Below are 19,044 nucleotides of genomic sequence, written 5' to 3'. Positions count from 1 at the left end.
CGCTCATGCGTAGATGGGTCAAAGCCGCCTCCGCCCCTACCTTCACGGTTGTTCACTGGGTCCGGAGCGGAAAGCCCACAGTGACGTCAATCCTCGATTCCCATGGTAACACGGAACCGCGGGCTAGGGGTGGGGCCGGCGCGTGCCCGTAAACCGGAACCGTTGACGCCGCAGGTAAAAAAGGACTTCCTGTTTTCTTTGAAAAAAGATTAAAAGGGGGGTAAAAAAAGAGCTATAGTCTAATTGAAGAATTAAAAACACCTGAGCCGATGGAACAACACAACTTTACGTGGAAAAGAACATGAAGTCAATTCTAAAATTAGTTTACACATATGTAATTCCATTAAAGTCTCAGCGGGATGGTGGTTAATAAAGTCATCTTAAAATCATATAAAATAACTGAAAATAGTGGGCAAACTTGTAAACAAGATTGAGGAGGAGTTGGCCTTTCCAGGTAACACAGTATGAAAGACACAATAATGAAACAAAGTGATGTAGGAAAGACAGAGAAATGGAACCGAATAAAGTCTGGATATAGATTACCAATATACTGGTAAGAATACCACACAGGTGGTTTCAGTTCCGTAAGTTTTAGCTGATGGTATGGTGGAGTCTTGAATCTAAACCATAAAACAGACAATACAATTTATGAGGCGTAATCTAGGGATAGAGTTTATGAAGACAGGCAACTCGAACTATAAAGAAAAGATATACTTGATTACCAAAGAAATTCAAAGTGATAAAATTCAACAGACAATAATAAATTAGAAAAATATAATTGCCACACGTGATAAAGAGTTAATATCTTTAATATGCAAAGTCTTCAAAACCAGTTTTAAAAAGAAAATAAATAGGTAAGGAGCAAAGACTGGATAGGGAAGTCTCAGAAAGGCAAGAACAAATAGCCAAAAACATGAAAGGCTACCAACCCCCTTAGCAGGGAAATGCAAATTAAGGTGACAATGAGCAAACTCTTTATATAACCATTAAAAGAGCTAAAGACAAATGTGCTGACACCTACTACTGTGAAGTTCCTTTTTGGAAAGCATTCTGTTGCCTATTAAAATTGTACCCCTTTCAGGAAAAATAATAAACCCTTTCAATGTAGCAATCCCTCTCCTGGGAATCTGCCCCAAAGCAAGGCATGTGATTATATAATGTAATATATTCTCATGGCAAAAACCTGGAATCAGTTTCCATCCATATGTGAATGGTTGAACAAACTGGAATATTCATAACCTGGAATTAGGCAGCCTTGAAAAGCAGTTAGTTTATACCAACTGACCTACAGGAACTAATGTGCTGTATTTATTGTTTTTAAATGAGAAAAAAAAAGGAAATACGCATTATATGATCTTGTTTTGGTAAAACAAACAAACCCCATATACATGCATGTGCATGTTTGCAATGATTATATGAGTACAGAAAAAGCTATGGTAGTTTACACAGCACGCGTTATCAGTGAAGACAATGGAGAGGAAAAGGTACCTGGAAGTTAATCTGAAACATTTTAAGAACTTACTGTATTTTTAAAATTGTGCTTCATACTTTTTAAAAATGTATGACATGATCCTATTTACATAACATAATTATATAAGGAAATGCATTGACAGGACAATCAACAAATTTCCAGTGGTGGTGGGATCTCACGTAATTTTTCCTTTTTTCTTTCTGTATATTACTTTAATTTTTTATGCTGAGCAAGTATTTATATAATAAAATACAAAGCTAATATTGTGGACAGGAAAGCAAAAATATGACAAGTTTAAATCATACTTTGAAAGAAAAATTAATTTATTTAGTAAATACAACAGATTCTACAGAGGAGGAGAGAAACTCAGTTTCTGCCTTCCAGAAAATCACTCGGGGCTTAAAATCAGATGCCTACTGATTTTATACAAGGGTGCAGTACAACATATATATGTATATTATATATTATATACATTATATGTAACATATATATGGAGCATTTGAGATCTTGCTTCCTGGCATGTTGTCAGTTGGCTCAAATAAACTCAAAAATTCTCTACAGTTTGGACATTGTTTTTTTTCATTGGGGAATATTGGGTGGGGAACAGTGTGTTTCTCCAGGGCCCATCTGCTCCAAGTCATGGTCCTTCAATCTAGTTGTGGAGGGCACCGCTAAGCTCCAAGTCCAGTTGCTGTTTTCAATCTTAGTTGCAGGGGGTGCAGCCCACCATCCCACTGGGGGAATTGAACCGGCAACCTTGTTAAAAGCTCGTGCTCAACCAAGCCACCTGGTCCCACCTCCGGCAGTTCAGAGGCAGCTCATTGTCTTCAACCTAATTGTGGAGGGCACAGATCACTGGCCTATGTAGGAATCGAACTGGTAACCCTGTTATTCAGACCTCGCACTCTAACCATTCGGCTGCTCTAGGTTTGGACATTTTTACATCGACACCAGGAAGCAAGATCTCAACAGACTGAGAAAATGCTCTGGAGAGTGACAGTTTTGCAGTTTCTTTTATACATTTGGAATTAAGAAAGAAAGGTAAGGAGAGCACGTGAAGGTGGGAGAAAGCAAGGCGGGCGTTGTTAAGATTATGTGCTCTCTTGAGGGTGATTACACCTCTGAGGGACCTGGAAAAGAGGCATTTCAAAGATGTGTTAACCTAGATGCACAAGAATGATGGACAGGGCTGGCTTAACGCAGAGAAAAACCTTTTAGTAAAGAAGTTATATGACTACCCACTGTGACCTACCTTCCCAGTTAGGAATTTATGATCGGATCACCCTGTGAGGTTACTTTCCATCAGGTTTGTTACCAAGCCCCTTTTTTGTCCATAGCATTTACTGAGAGAAGTGAAAGTATATAGCCACACAAAGACAGGTACACAATGTGCATAGCTTTATTTATACTAGTCCCAAACTGGAAACAGCCCACATGTTCAACAGGTGACTAGCTAAACACTGTGGTACATCCACACAGGAGAATACTACTTGGCAGTAAAAAAGGAATGACTGTCGCATGCAACAACATGGATGAATCTCAATAATGGTGCTCAGTGAAAGAAGCCAGACAAGAACAGAGTACATACTGTATGATTTTATTTATGTAAATTCTGAAAAATGCAAATGCATCTATGGTGACACAAAGCAGATCAGTGGTTACTTGGGGATGGGGAGGTGAGGAGAAGCGGGAGGGTGTGATTACAAAGAGGCAGAAGAAGCTTTTGGGGATGTCAGAGATGTTTGTTATCCTGATTGTGGTAATGGTTTCACAGGTGTATGTGTCAGTACATTTTTAATTGTACATTTTTAACATATGCAGTTTATTATATGCTGATTATACCTTGATAAGCTATTTTTAAAAAGAAACTATAGAAGAAAGCAACTGCTGGGAAAGGGATCTGCCCACTGTTCTACACGGAATGCTGATTTCATTATCTAGGAAAGGATTATTTTGGCATTATGTTATTTTGCTTTTTCTTAAAGCCATTATAGGGCTTTTATTTTTGAGTGATTACTTTAAAATATTTAAACTTAAATGTTTTATTACATAGTATTTGATAACAAACAAAAGGATGTGTGTACCTTATGTGAGTTAGGAATTGAATTATCAATTGAATACCTTGGAACCTACCACCCAGCCTGACAACCAATGTATTACCAATACCTCTGCAGATTCCTGGGGTCCTGCCTTACCCCACTCCCACTCCCGCCACAGGGACCATCATTTTGAATTTTGTGCTTCTTCTGATCTCCTAATGGAGTTTTATCACATGTGCATCTATCACCAACTAGACGTGGTTTAGACTTGCTATCATACTGTGTGCTATTTTATGTAACTTGCTGTTTTAATTTGGCATTACCCAAGATGCATCTGTGTTGTTGCATTTTGTGTATTACGGTTATTTTCAATCCTCCCAACAGCCCTGCAGGCAGACTTAGGATATGGTGAACCTGAGAAAATACAGCTCAGCAAGCTCGCCCAGTCCAGGGGCCTGACTCCAGGACTTCCTCTTCACCACACCACGCTCATTCCTTCCCTTGGAAAGCAAGCCCAAGGGCCTGCTGTGCACCAAGCAGTGTCCCACCACTGCTGGACGTGCCAGTGAACATGGCCACATTCTGGTGGTGGTTCCCCTTTTGACCCTCACTTGACTGGTGTATGGGCCAGCTCCCCAAACACCCTGAGGTGCCCACACCTCTTCCGCCCCGGGGGGGGGGGGCAATTTGACAGTAGATTTCACAAGGACAAACACGGCCCCCTCTGACAGCAATGCCACTCCAGGAATTGTCCCTAGAGGACACCTGAATACGTAGAGAGGCATTGGCATGAGAATATTGCAGTGTCATTTGTAATATCAAAGTAGTAGAAACAACAAAATTTCATCAATCGGGATCTAATGACAGTAAATTAACATTATGGGAAATACATACAATGGAATACCACTGACTATAAAACAACAAAGCGGGAGGTACTTATCATGGAGAGCTCTCCAGGGTAGATTTTAAAGACCAAGATGCAAAGTGTGTGTGACTATGTTAGACCATGGTATAAAGAGGGAAGAATGAAACATACAGGACCGTTACACATACATAAACACTTCAGAAAGCTTCATAAGTAACTGGGACCTGAGTGGGAGACGTTTCATAGGACCTAGTTTGCATTTTTTAAAAACTATTTACCATATGCAAGGACTACCTATTAAAAATACATAAATAAAATAATTTTAGTCTCTCAGGGCGTATTCCCTGGCTTCTTGATCTTCCTTTGGCTTCTGGCCAGCCTTTTCTGGCAGCCAATATTTTATCAGAGGTTCTTGCTTTTCTCAGATCCCAGACTTAGGCAAATTACTCTCTGACAACCCCAGCACCTCCTTTTCAGACAAGGGTGGCTGCTCAGAGCTGGGGCAGCCTGCCACAAGGTGGCGCTGTCGCTAATTGGTGCTCTGGGGGCAGCTCAGTCCTCCCTGGGTACCTGGGATCAGAGCCTCTGCTGAGAGGGAGCTCACCTCCCACTTCTATCAAGAAATCTGAAAGATTGGACTTTGGAAATCATATCCCTGTCACCCCACCATTTGGCCTATCGAATGTCCTGCAGGTGGAGCAGACAAACCTTCAGAACTTGGAAGATCCCTCCCACCCTCCTTTGAGCCAGTGCACAGGGGCTGTCTCCTTCGCTGGCCTCACCCCCATTTCAGCTGAGAAACCCGGGCACTGGTAGGCAGAGCAGCTGGGGCTCTGCTGGAGTGTGGACAAGGGGACAATGACAACCATGGAATTGCCTGGGGCCCTTGGGACGGGATGCTGCTGCTTCACTTCGCCATCTACCCACCACTCACCCACTTATCTTTTCATTCACTTAAATGTGCTTTATATGTAAATGTGTCAAATATTTCCCAGTGGCCCACCAGGTGTAGAGAAGTTCTTACTCAAACACTTGCCTTGAATATCAGAAGGAAGATTGGGCCAAACTTGAGAGCTGGCCCCTGGGCCTTTGCTCACTCTTTACCTAGATCCAGGGCCTTCCAGCCCTCTGCAGCCCTGGTCCTGCTGTGCACCCCACCCCTCCTTCAAGGCCAGCTGCCATCCTGCCCCCTTGGCCTCACCTGCCCAAAGGCTTGGTCAAGAGCAGCCTGGTCAGTGCCTGGGGCATGACGAGGCTCGCTGGGGTAGGGAGCCCTCTAAGAGGGAAACGTGGGAGAATGACAATGCAAAGCACAAGGTCAGCCATGGGTGGATGGATGTGCCCTCAAGATTCAGGCTAAAGCCAGGACAGCTCCCCTCCCTGGGGGGCTGGTGCACACCTTGGTAGTGACCCCTCTGTGAGCCCAGGGCCCGCCAGTGAGGAGGCCCTCTGGGAACACTTGTTAAATGGACACAGGCTAATCTTGCCAGAGTCTAGCCTGGTGATGGTGCCCACATTGAGTAGGCCTGGCCTGATCGAGCACACTGATAGGTAGGCAGCAGGTGGGGCACAGGGCGGCAGCCCCAGGCCTGGGTGGTACAGGTCATGGCCGGCTGTTTCCATAGGCCTCCCTGGGGCTGGGTGGAACAGCTCTTGGCTGGCCCCTCCTGGGCCCTGGTGGCCTGATGAGATCCTATATGGGGCAGGGCTGGCCTGGATGAGAGGCCCTTTGTTCAGGGGCCTCCCATCTACATGACTCCTTGGCCATACTTCAAACTGAGGGCTCATCCTAAGAGGGGAGCCCAGGAAGACACAGCACCCCGAGATGCCATATGGGGCCACTGGCCTCCCCAGCACTACTGCCTGGTACCCCCATGAGGGAGCCACCACAACACTGGGGGCCTGCCCTTCCATGTGTATCTGTAGTACCTGCTGCCACAGAAAGATGTGTTGGAGGGAGGGAGGAAAGGAGGGAGGAGGAGGGAAGTGAGGCAGTGGGCACAGTGCCCCCTGCCCCTGCCCCAGAGGAACCAGTGGAATAAATCAAACCAGCTTTAATACCAATATAGTTCTCTCTTTTAAATATGTTCCCAGGACAGGGTACAGGGGCAGGCTCTCGGCAGGAAGAGTGGAGAGGAAATGGGAACAAGATGGAATGGATCACCCAGGGCCTGCCCCCACCCTGCCATGGGGCACTAGGGCCTGGGCTGCCCGAAGGGGAGGGGCAGGTGCCAGCAGCTTCCTCTGGTCCAGTTATTGCAGGGCTGTGGGTGGACTCCCCTCCCCTCCACAGCCCCAGAACTTCTCAGGATTATTTCTGTCCTTCAGCCCAGCAGACCGGGGACCTGGGCTTCTCTGATCTGGGAGGGGCCCCTCTGCCTAAAGTGGACTGCAGCTAAGGCATGGAGGTGGGGTGGGGGCATGCCACTGGCCAGGCGTGGCCCGCTCAGTAACTGCTCTGATGGCCCGTGAGAATGTAGAGGTTGCTGTGAGCCCCCGGGTTGTCGGTGGGAATGCTCTCAAGGATGATGTCTCTGGAGGGGAGAGAGAACCGGAGGTGAGCAAGGCAGGAAGACACCTGGGCACGTCCGTCTGGCCTCGGGGGCATCTGAAGGGGAGGCTGAGCCACCATGTCCTTCCTACCTGTGGGCCCCAAGCACTCGGAAGACCCTGGTCTCATCTGTGATCTCCTGGGTCACCTGGGAAGAAAAGGGATCCTGAGGCTACCCCACCAGGTCCTCTCCCAATAGGTGGGGACAACTGGGCGGAGGGCAGCCGGGTTCCTGAGTCCCATTCACCTCGTTGGTATCCAGGCTACGGCCTTGCATTCCATGGCTCCAGAAAGCCAGCACGCTGTCCTGCAGACACACTAGGAGGGGCGGACACACTAGGAGAGGCCTGTGCCTGCCCTGGGGACACTGGCTTCCCCAGCCATGCCCTGGGCCCAGGTCTGGGCCCCAGCGGTCCTCACGAACCGCAGGTGACCAGGATGGCTCTTAAGAGGGACTGGGGGACCTGATTCCTTGTCCCACGGCCAGCCCCAGGCCCACATCATATGTTCCAGGCCGGGGATATTCCTGCCCGCCACCTGTGTCTGGCTTACTCACCCACAGTCTCAATGGGGAAGTCAAAGGTCAGCACAGGTGCCAGTGTGGCCGTGGGCTCGCCCAGCAGGTTGACAATCTTCACGCAGCCTGCACAGGGAGTGGGCTGCTGGGCGGGGATGGGGTGGCTCCCTTCTGGGGAGGTGACCTATATGCTTCCCTCACCCACCCTCCGCTGCCCACAGCCCTGGCCCCAGGGGCACTCACGGTCAAAGCAGACTAGGACTGTGTCCCTGTCCACCTGGATCACTTGCTGGGCCGAGCCTGGGAGCCCCTCTGCAGGCAGAGAAGGGAGACATGGCCCGGCTGAGCCACCAGCCCTACTGTGGCCCCAACAGGAAATGGCGGACGGACATGCTACAGGCAGCCCTTGGCCATAAGGGTATTTCGTTCTCACAACAGCCTTATATGGGGTCAGGATGCCTAATCTCATTTCACAGCTGGGGAACTGAGGCTCAAAGAAGTGAAGGGACCCTTCCACAGAGCGGGATAAGTCCCAGGGAGCTGGGGGAGAGCAGGGCTTCCGGATTCAGGAGAACAAGGCTTTGTGACTCAGTTCCTGTGTGACCTCAAATCTCCGAGCCTCGGTTTCCTCATCCATAACACAGGCATGAGGACGATGACCTTGCAGGGCCATTGTGAGGAATAAGATTGAAATCCTGTGTGAGACCCCTGGTTTGGGGCCTGGGACACAGCAAGGCCTTCGTCCAGTGCACCTGCCTTCCTCCTTTCCCCACTGCCCCTCACTCTGCTCCTGAGCTGTCCCAACACCCAGGATCCTGCTTCCTTGCTCAGAACGGAGCCTGCCTGGCCCAGTCTGGCTCTGTTCCTGCAGCCCCTGCAGTGTTGGTCAGTTTTTTCTTAGCTGCTGAGCCCTTTGGTCTAATGAAATCTTTTAGAGGAGCCCAGCTGAAGGGAGGCTGGGAGCTGGGGGCCCCCAAGGTCTCTGTAGAGCTATAAGCATGCATGTGTACACACACACACACACACGCACACACACACATGCGACAGCCCAGCCTTTCTGCTTACCAGGTGGTGTGAGGACGTCAGGTGTCAAGCCAGCCTCCAGGGGCAGGACATGGAACAGCACACGACAGCCAGGCCCCTCAGGACCCTCGGCCCCCACGCACACCTGTGGCAGCTCCTTCCCATCCAACACCAGTGGCTCCAGCATCCCTGCTGGGCTGGGCAAGGGGCTGGAGAAGTTCTGGGGGCAGCACGGGTGCTCAGGTCTCCATTTCCCCACCCAGGCCCCTGCCACCCGCCTGAGGGTCCCCTTGGCCTCACCCACCAGCCCCACACCTTCAGCAGTAGGAACTTCTGTAGCGGCTCATACCACTGCAGCAGGAGCAGGCTGGCAGGCAAGGCGGCCAGCAGGAACGTGCTGCCTGTGTAGGGGTTTCGCACTGCAAGAGAGGCGAGCAGTGGGTACCGGCCTGGGCTGGCACCCCACCCATTCCCTGCTCCTGTCCAGCCCAGCTCTTACCCACACGACACTGCAGGCAGCCTTTGGTGTCAGGAATCTTGGTGGACAGGGCAAAGCGCCTGTAGGGGTGACAACCAGGGCATGCGTCATGGATGCCATCCATGCGCGAGGCCCCCACAGAGCCCTAAGAGGTGGATACTATCATCTTCTCCGCCTTGCAGGCGAAAGACTGAGGCTCAGAGGCAAAGCAACCTGCAATGAAACACAGCTGTGAAGGACACAGGCTCTGAAGCCAGTCTCTCAGCTCCAGCACCCACCTTTACAGCCTGGATGAGGACGTCCAGCCCAGCCCAGCGGTCTGGATCACAGAATCACCTCTAACTGCGTGACTTTGGGCAAGTCACTTTACCTTGCCACACCTCAGTGTTCTCATCTGTAGAGTGGGATAACAGTGGCATCGCCCCTCATAGAGTCGCAAAGAGGATTCAGTGAGTTCATACAGGGAAGGGCTTACAGCAGAGCCTGGCACATTGAGTGTCCTCACAAAGGGCTAGCTTTTATCATCCTGTTGTTCATTTCACATCTATTTCCAGTCACCGAAAATCGTTTTTGTGGCAAAAGCAGGGTATCAATGAGAAATGAATGATGAGACGAGAGCATGGAGGGCCAGGTGCTGAGGCAGGCCTGGGTGCTCCCAGCCTCGCCCCGCCCCACATGACCCATGTCATGGATGGGCAAACAGGCCGGAGATTAAGACTTTACCACGATGACCTGTCCCCAGCTGCTTCAGCTGGGACCGCGGCCATGTGCAGTCAGTGGCTAGCTCACCGTGGTGCCTGCGGAGAAGTGGGGTTCTTGTCTTGGTTCCTAACTGTCCCCCAAGCCCCCAAGGGACCTCCTAAGCCTGTTTCTTCTTCTGAGGAATAGGCTACATGTCAGCAGCCCTGCCACCTCCTCCCAGCGAGCCAGGCCCTATCTGCACTCTGCCAGGATGTGGGCTCCACCAAGGAAGCCAACGCCTGCCAGCCCGTCTGTCTCTGCCCCTCTGTCCTCCCTATTCTCCCTCCCCTCGTGCCTCCCACTCTCTTCCCCAACTGGCCTTTCGGATGAGAGAGATTTTTGTGTTAGATTTTTTTTCTCCAAACAATTCTGGTTCTCTGTTGTTTACATTTGAAGTGGACACTGGGATTCCATGATTTCCCAAGCACACGCCCAAAGCTGCCTGTGACTTGTTAGGGCTCCAATGGGCCTGTTTCCTATAGGTCCTGGGCCAAAGCAAAGAATGGTTTGGGGACTGAGCTTAGGAAGCCCTGACGCTGGGCATCCAGCATGAGGTCCTCAGGTAAGCACACTGCAGGAAGGGCCGGGGCCCCCATCTCCTCAGGTGGTGTGGCCACTGGCCTGGCCTCCCCAGCCTGGCCCACGGCTTCCACCATCCACCTTGTCATAATGTCCGAGTCCATAAGCCCATAGTCCGGCCACCCACCTTGGAACTCAGCCTCACCCAGCTAATGGCTGTTGGAGGTCCCACATGCGCATCTCAAACTCAATGTGACAACACTGAATTCTGCTCCACCCATAGCTGATGACAGCTCCATCCTTCCTGTTGCCTAGGCCAAAAAGCTTTGACTCATCCTTAACTCCTCTTTCTCTTCCATCTACCAATTGTCAGGAAATTCCGTTGGTTCAACTTGCAAAATAAAACCAGAATCCGACCACTCTCACTTCCCTCACTGCTACCCTGACCCAAGCCACCATCACCTCCCATCTGGTTATTGCTACAGCCTCCTGACAGGTCTCCTGCTTCCACCCTCATCTCCTCTGAGTCTATTCTCAACACAGCAGCTAGAGTGATCCCTCGATCCACATATCTCTTCTGCAGTGACCCTCAGGCTGCTCTGAGTCAAACTGGCCACAGAGCCCTCTCAGATGACCTCCCTCTCATTTCATCTATCTGGCCACACCACCCTCCTTACTGGGCCCCAACCAGGCCAGGCCCGCTCCTGCCTCAGGGCCTTTGCACTGACGTTCGCCCTCCCTGGGATGCCTTTCCCCCAGGTATTCACGGGGTTTGTTCCATCACCTCCCTCCAAGTCTTTGTTGAAACAAGCACCGTCTCAGCGAGGTCCTTCCAGACCACCCTGTTTAAAACCACAGTCCATGCCCCACACCTCCTGGCCCTCGTCTACAGAGCACTTTCCCCTCAGTGCATCATCACAGAATATACTTCTTTATGGTGATTGTTTGCCTGTCTCAACAAAATCTGGAGAATATAAAGCCTTCTCAGTTCACAGATGTATATTATGCCCCCAGAACAGTGTCTGGCACATACTACGTGCTGAGTAGATACTGAATGAACGAGGGACTAACTTGGACACCCCCCCGGACACCTCATTCACACACAACACAATCTGCTCCTCTGGAGGTTTCCCAAGTCCTCCCTCTCCCTCACGCTCACTCTGACCAGTCCCCAAATCCTCTCAATTCCACTTCTTCAATATTGCTTGATTCTGTCCAGTTCTCACCATACCATAGCCTAAACCCCACCTTCTCAGGTCACTACGCTGGCCTCCTTTCCAGGTGTCCTCAGCCTCCCCCTGCAATCTATCCTTCCCACTGTCACCATGACCAGCCAGTAGATGCCTCTTATTTTCATCTGTCCAGTCAAACTTCTCTCCCAATGCCCAGCTCCAGAAAGGGGCACGGGACCCAGGCCTGGCGCTCCCTCCCCTCGAACTCTTCATCGTCTGGCCATAGAGACTGGCTCGGGGGTGGGCATAGAGACTGGCTCGAGAATTGGCCCCCAGACTTTTGTGGGAATTACTTACAAATAGAAGTTCTGGTCTCACAGGGTTTTAGCCAGTGCAACACTGGTCTGGTGTGGCGGGCACTCATCAGTTACTGGAAAGCCCATGTGAGAATGAAGACGACAAGAGAAAAATAGAGCCAAGAGATGCAGAAAGGTTCCAGATGATACCATTTACGCCTGGGTCCAGCTGGGCCTGAAGCTAACACTCCTAGATTTTCAGTTACAGGTGCTTAAGCCAGTGAGTTGAATCACCTGCAACAGGAAGGATCCTGATTGACACACAGAGGGGTCTTTCTAAAATGCTCAGGGTGCTGCGGCCAGTTGGACAAAGCCCGAATCCTGGGCCTGGCATCAAAGAAGGCACTCTGCCACCTTATAACTCCCCAGGTGACCGACATGCATTCGCACTTGCTCTTCCCTCTGCCTCATCTGCCTAGAGGACCTCTGTGCACTTCCAAACTCCACGAGCAAACCTGACCTCCCAGAGGCCTCCCGCCCCTCACAGCTCTCCTTCTGGTTCACCTCAGCACCACGTGCTGACCCTCAAGGATTCATTTCCCTCCTTGTCTCCAAGCCCAGCATAAGACATGGCGCATGCTAAGTGCTCAGTAAGCATTTAGCCCATATTCGAACAACCACAGCTCCCACAATTTGTGAAGCACTTTCACATCCACTATCTCCTTCTTGCCTGCCAACAGGCCTCAGGTGGGGGGGTCGAGGGCTATCTATTGTACTGACAGATGAGGAAACCGGCTCAGAGAGGCAAACTGACGTGTCTACGATCTAAAGGCCCCAATAAGGGCCAAGGCCACATTCCAGCCCTGGCTCTGCCCCTTTGCCTCCCCCTACTCTCCTCTCCCCTGCACACCCAGGCTCCTCCAGGGCCCCCAACCTGGGGATGATGCGCTGGGTGAGGCGGTTGGTGGGGATGGAGAGGGGAACCTGCTGCTGTAGTCGCCGCTGCTCAAACAGGCCTGGGAGGTCATGGGCCCAGATGTGCGTGGATTTCCCTGCCAGGGAGGGAGAAAGGGGGGCTCAGAGAGTGTTGGTGGGCAGGGTGCACCCCCTGCCTGTCCCACCCCGTGCCTGCCCCCATTTGTACCTGAGAGTGACAGCAGCACGTTATTCACACAGTAGAGCCAGGCGCAGCGGTGTGAAATCAGCTGGAGGCCACAGAGTGACAGATGGACGGGTCAGCGCCCCACGCCCCCCAAGGCCCTCTGCCCTCCACAGCCAGCCCGGCCTCACCTTCTCTAGTGTATCCTCATGCAGCTCATGCAGGTTGAGGGTGTAGATGCCTTCCTCAGCCCCTACCACCAGGAACTGATCTGCAGATTTGGGTGCAGGGTCCGAGGTCAGCCACACCCCCTGGCCCAAGCCGGGGATTCCCAGGCTCCTGCTTCCTCCCTGCCCTTGGCCTACCCCGGGTGACAGGGTGAATCCAAGTGACAGCAGCGTGGATCCGCAGGGGACAGCCATTGAAAACCTTGGAGAAGCAGGCGCCCATCTGGGGAGGATGCGAGACGCCTGTAAATTAGCGCAGGGGCAGTGGGCGGCAGGGCTGCATGGCGGCAGTGCGGCGGGGGGCGGGCAAACACTTACGTGCACCTTGGGCGTTGGGGGAAGCCCGTGGCAAGACGATCTCTGGGAAGGAAGGGAGGAGTCAGGGTTGGTGGGACACTCCTGGCCTGTCATACCCCCAGTCCCTCGGTAGGACCCCCTCACCTCAGAATCCTCCGGCTGCTTCATGGTGGCCCAGGCGGTGGGGAGAACCGGGGTGCTGTCAGGGCCTAGGAGAGGGAGGGGCAGGCACAGACTCAACGTGAAGTCTAGCCCCAGCCCTCACGTGGGGCCTGCCTCCTGGTCTCCCAAGCCTAGGACTCACCTGGGGGGCTGGATAGAGGGTCCTCAGCTGGAGGCTCAGGCGGGGATGGCCCCAAGCATGGGGCCCGCTTGATGGTTCCCATTGCATCGTCTGGAGAGTCCAGTTCCTGGCAGGAGGGTAGGTGGGCCCAGCCCAGCTATTAGCAGATCACCCTGTAACCTGGTCCCATCCTAATTGCACCCTCTGTAGCACTTTCCCCCACCCCCACCTCCAGCTTCCTTCCACTCCGAACCTGGAGTTCCACAGCTGGTCGGATGGTTAGGCTCCTATGGTGGATGAATAAGAGGGAAATGAGGAGAGATGTGACTGAGTCCAGGCCTGGCTGCCCTATTCCTCCTCTGGGCCCAGCCCCTCACCTTTCCTCCAGGGCCTCCTGGACTGATTGCAGCAGGCTCCTGAGCAGAGAGGGGATGGGGTCAGAGGTCAGCCTTTCCTGCTGTCCCCAACACCTCCCTGCAGCTTCTCTCTCCCACACTCACCCACTCAGGTCCTCCTTTCCCAGCAGCGTCCACTCCTCTTCCCACTGTGGGGAAACCAAGTCAGAAAGACGGAGAGAAGCAGAGAAAGAAAGGAAATATGAGAAGGTGATCAAGAGATTGTGAGAGAGAAGACAGACAGACAGATGGAAAATGAGATGGTAACCGGCAAGAGACTTGTGAGAGAGAATGAGACAGAGATAGTGAGAGAACAAGGTATAGAGAGACTGAGACTGTGGGAGTGAAGAGATGATGATAAAAAGAGGCAGTGAGAGCAGAAAAATGGTGAGTCAGACAACCAGGGACAGACGCAGATATTGAGGCAGAGAGAAATGCACTGAACGGGGGGAGGTAGGGGCTCGGGCGTGTGACAGGCCCACTTTTTAGAAAGGTGTGGCCACCTTCCAGATGACTATGCAGAGGAACCTGGCCCAGGAAGAAGCCCCCAGCCTTCCATGTCCCTGGGTGGGACAGGCCTGTTTAGACAGCTTTCCTAGGCTTAAGAGCCAGGCTGCCACTGCTTCAAACATCCTTGACTTGAGATGCTTGACTTCCAGTATCGCACCCTAGCCCACCCACCCCTGCGAACCCACCCTTCCCACACAGCCAGCCCCCTCACCGGCTCATTTAGCGGATCCGTTTCCTTCCTGCGTGGGGCACCAAATTTCACCTGGTGAACTGAGAGGCCCAGCATACAAGATTTGGGGGTTGGAATCTCAGGACGTACCCCCACATTCACACCAAATCCACATACAGTCCCCCACCAAAATCACACACTTAGCTCCCCCAAATCAACATGCAGACCCCCCAAAACCACCCTCAGCCCCCCCACCAAGTCCACACACACACCCCCCACCAAAACCACACTTAGCCCCCCACCAAAACCACACTCAGCTCCCCCAAATCCACACACATAGCCCCCCCAAACTACTCTCAGCCCCCCCACCAAATCCACATACACACACCCCCCACCAAATCCACACAGCCCCCCCACCAAAACCACACACTCAGCTCCCCCAAATCCACACACATAGCTGCTCCCCCACCAAATCCACACACAGCCCCCCAAACCACCCTCAGCCCCCCACCAAGTCCACACACACACACACACACACCCCTCCACCAAAACAACACACTCAGCCCCCCACCAAAACCACACTCAGCTCCCCCAAATCCACACACACAGCCACCCCACCCCCTGCCAACTCACACTGGATCTCTGAGGGGGTCCTCTCAGCCTGGCTGTGCTGACCCCGGGAATGAATGGTGTCTGGAAACATGTCATAAGTCTAAGAAAGAACACAAACAGTGGACGCACACCTGGCACTCGCCTCAGGCCGGGTACGTATCATTGGACGTGCTTTGCCCACATCAACATGTTTTGTTTTCACAACCGTCTAAGATTATTATGACATTAAATGGCACCCTCATTTCACACATGAGAAAACCAGCACAGAGAGGCAAGTAAGATCACACAGAAAACAGAAGATGGTTGAGCGAGGTTCATGGTCAGCCTGGACCAAGGGCAGGAACCTACAGGGAGGCAAGACCGGCTGAAGGAAGATTCTTAATGGGTGGCTCACCTGGAGGGAAGCTCCCCACGCTGGAAATATTCAACTTAAAGGGACCTTAACCTATGTTACTTCTGCACTCCCTACAATCAGGCCAGGCCAAGACACGTTCCCCCAGCTCCCCTCACTTACCTCCAGGTCACAGTCTTCTGGGGAGGGGCTGCCCAAGTGGGGGTCATTGGCCTTGTCCAACAGCTGTGTGAGGAGAGCCCGAGGGAGCTGCTGGGTTGTGAATGGGTGCTGTAGGATTGAGGGGGACTCGGGTTGGTCCCTGGCCCCGAGGACCCTGCTTTCAAGCATCGAACCCCCGCCCCATTCCCTTCCTCCCACCTGAAGGAGCTTCTCTGCTGTTGGCCTCTTCTTGGGGTTCTTGGTCAAGGCGAGCTTGAGGAAGTGGTGGAAATTCTGGGTCCTAGTGGGCATAAGAGCCCCCCGCCCCAGACCCAGGTTCAGCCCTCATGCAGGACAACCTGCCACCTGCTTCCTGCCACCACTCCAGAGGAGTCTGCTGGGCCTGCCCAGGAAGGAGCCAGCCCGAGGCCGAGTGCAAATGGCCCGAGCAATACCGCTGCTGCAACATGGAGGCCCCTCCATCATCAACCATCTACCCTTCTTCCCTGTCCACACCATCCCGGGGCCCAGGCCTCTCCCACAGATGGTCTCTGGAGGCTCAGAGAGGACAGGGCGCTTGAGGCTGTACCCTAGCAATTGGCAGAAGGTTCCACCACCCCTCATGCAGACTGGCTGAAAAGGGGGCCCCAGCAGGGGCCATGGGTCCTCACCAGCGCGTCTTGTCTCTCAGCTTAGGCGGCTGGAAGCTGCTCTTGGACATGAGCATCAAGGCCCTGTGGAGAGCACAAGGTCAGGAGTCAAAGGTCAGCAGGGCCCTAGGGGTCAGGCAAGGGGCAGGTGTTCAGCTGACCTCATGGGGTGAAGGTGGAATAGAGGGGGCTGCAACTCTCCCAGCTCAATGGCGGTGATGCCCAGGGCCCAGACATCACACAGCTCATTGTAGCCGCCTTTGCGCTCCACGGCAGCCACCTCCGGGGCCATCCTAGAGGCGGGGTCACAGACAGGATGACTGGGTGCCCCACCTGTGGCCCCCGCCCCCTCAGTCCATGATGCAGCCTCACCAGTATGGAGTCCCAATGAAAGACCTCCTCTTAGCCACAGATGCCGTCAGCTCGCCTGACACCCCAAAGTCAGCTGCAGGGAGAAAGAGTGACTCTCATCTTCCCTCTGGCTGCCACTCCCCACCCGCCTCCGGGGCCCAGGCTCAGGGTGCACCTGGCAGAACTCAGACAGCAGGCAGACCAAGTTCAACCATAACTGCCAAGGCCAGCTCCCCCTCCTGAGAGGGGTCAACCGCCTTTGATCTCTGACCAAGTGCTGGGTCACCTGTTGGACTCTATACAGACCCAACCATCACCAACTGCTAGCAGGGAGAATTGTTCCATTTTTTCAATAGGGAAACTGAGGCCCAAGGGGTAAAATGACTTGCCCAAGGACACCCAGCACTTGAATGCAGACTCTAAGACACCGGAAGCTCCCACAGAACCCTCACCCTGATTGTGTCCCAGGGGTACTGACCCAGCTTGACATCTCCCTGGAGGGTGAGGAGAAGGTTGGCTCCCTGTGGGAAGGGAGGAAAGAGAATCCTATCTGGTGCTCCCAAGAGCCACCTCCCCCCCCGCCCCCGATGCCAGAGGCCGGACCCTACCTTGATGTCTCTGTGGATCTTCCCCTGAGAATGTAAGTGGTGCAGCCCCTGGAGACAGAGAGGAGCCCCTGAGGGCAGCTACCCAGCACCATCCCACATCTCCTGAACCCCCTCTGAGGACTGGGCCCCCCACCCAGGCCGCTTCCTCCTCCCCTCTCCCCAAACAGGAAGTGACTGAACCAAGAGGGAAATGGGCTGCTTCCGGCAACCGGGCTGGGGCCCCTTCCCCCAGGACCCACAGCCCCTCGGGCAAGCCCTGCCTGAGGCGCTCCACCCCCCACCCCCACATTGGCCAGCTGGGCTCCCTGGGGAGCCCAGGGGAGCTCCACAGCTCCTGGGGGCTGGGGGTGCTACCTTTAGTGCCTCTCGGCAGACATAGGCGATCTGCCGTTCCTCCAGGGGCCCAGTAGCTGAAATGAAGGGGCGAAGGCTGGTATGGCAATCTGGGGGACATGCTGACCCTCCCAGGCCTCCCCGATTGGGGAAGCAGCAGGCACTGCGAGGTGAAAAGGGTGTTGGCCGCATCCCCTCCCTGCAGAGTCTGGGACACAGAGCCCAGAGAAGGATAGTATTTCTCTCAAGGTCACAGAGCCAGTGAAAAGTAGGGAGGGGACCAAGGCCGGGGTCCCAGCTCTCCCTCCTTCCCTACGTTGGGGTGGGGGTGGGAAGACAGCTGCGGCCCTCTGGGGCCTGCAGCCCTGGCCCTCACCGTGGTAAATCTCCTGCAGAGACCCTCCTCCACAGAACTCCATGCAGATCCACAAGCGGTCATTCCTGGGGTGGAGACACGGAGCTGGGGTGGGCACAGGGCAGAGCCACATGGGGGCTGCCTGGGGTGGGCAGGGGAATAAGGTGGCCTCACCGGAGATAGCTGCCAATGTAGGCCACCACATTGGGGTGGTGGCACTCACGCAGGATGGTGATTTCCTGCTGAAGGGAGCTGATGTCGTCCCCTGGGGAGCACAGAGCATCGTGGGTGGGGGACGTAGAGGGGTCGCCCTAACTCAGTGCCCTCATCTGCAAAGGGGCACAGCGTGCTTCCCCCCTCGGAGCCTGACAGGTGCCTGGAGGCAGCTCCTCCAGGGGCCTGCCTCTCGGGAGGTCTCTGAAATGTCAACTCTACCCTCACACAGCGCAGCGAGGCTCTCTGCCCTCCCTCCGGCGCTGAGGCCCTGGCTCCGGGCCCTCACCTGGGTCTAGCTTCACTATCTTGACCGCAGCCAATTCTGACGTGACCGTGTCGCGGGCCTGCAGGGGCGGAGGGGGACACGCGGATTGAGGAGGGGGCGGGGCTGGGGGCTGGATCCCGCGGCAGGGCGCGGAGCTGGCGCCCTCCTCGCCGCTCTCCCGTCCGTCCAGCCGCCCGGCGCACCTTGTAGACGTCGCCATAGGTCCCGGCCCCCACGCGCTGCAGCAGCTCGAAGCGGTCCCGCGGATCCTGCAGCGACACGTCCCTCAGCAGCGCCATGGCCCGGCGCCGGGCGGGCCGGCTGGCGGGCGGGAGCTGCGGAGCCGGCGCGGGGCGGCGCGGGGCGGGACCGCCGGGGAGGGTGCGGGCCGCGTGGGCGGGGCCGGGGCCCGGGGCGGGGCCAGGCTGGGAGGTCCCGCCGCCCGGCCGGGAGGAGGCGCCCGCGGGACGGGCCCTCGGCTGCGAGGGGAAGCCCCGAGGCGCCGCGGA

At 54.1% G+C, this 19,044-nt stretch overlaps 1 protein-coding gene across 2 annotated transcripts; it reads right to left on the bottom strand.

Annotated features, from left to right (window-relative positions):
• Positions 1–2,855: 2,855 nt before the first annotated feature.
• Positions 2,856–18,884, bottom strand: MAP4K2 (mitogen-activated protein kinase kinase kinase kinase 2). 2 transcript variants are annotated; one of them, XM_081064158.1, is made up of 32 exons: positions 18,739–18,884; positions 18,557–18,614; positions 18,229–18,319; positions 18,076–18,140; positions 17,721–17,776; positions 17,367–17,414; positions 17,237–17,279; positions 16,780–16,852; positions 16,569–16,700; positions 16,429–16,491; positions 15,977–16,058; positions 15,779–15,886; positions 15,286–15,364; positions 14,695–14,753; positions 14,079–14,122; positions 13,956–13,994; positions 13,832–13,865; positions 13,600–13,705; positions 13,440–13,504; positions 13,317–13,358; positions 13,137–13,221; positions 12,963–13,042; positions 12,817–12,877; positions 12,607–12,724; positions 8,966–9,024; positions 8,782–8,885; positions 8,509–8,686; positions 7,687–7,755; positions 7,483–7,569; positions 7,174–7,244; positions 7,019–7,074; positions 2,856–6,909 (listed from the first exon to the last, which is right to left on the bottom strand). In XM_081064158.1, exons 1-32 carry the CDS (start codon positions 18,832–18,834, stop codon positions 6,822–6,824), a joined length of 2,439 nt encoding a protein of 812 aa, XP_080920284.1. In that variant the 5' UTR covers positions 18,835–18,884; the 3' UTR covers positions 2,856–6,821. The 2 variants fall into 2 exon arrangements, with proteins under 2 accessions (XP_080920284.1, XP_080920283.1); XM_081064157.1 differs by having other exon boundaries at positions 12,583–12,724; positions 18,739–18,880.
• Positions 18,885–19,044: the final 160 nt, after the last annotated feature.

Source organism: Rhinolophus hipposideros (assembly GCF_964194185.1).
Source record: "Rhinolophus hipposideros genome assembly, chromosome: 10".
In the NCBI taxonomy this organism is placed as follows: Eukaryota; Metazoa; Chordata; class Mammalia; order Chiroptera; family Rhinolophidae; genus Rhinolophus; species Rhinolophus hipposideros.
Note: the sequence above shows the minus strand (reverse complement) of the source record. Positions and strands in the feature narration are given on the sequence as shown.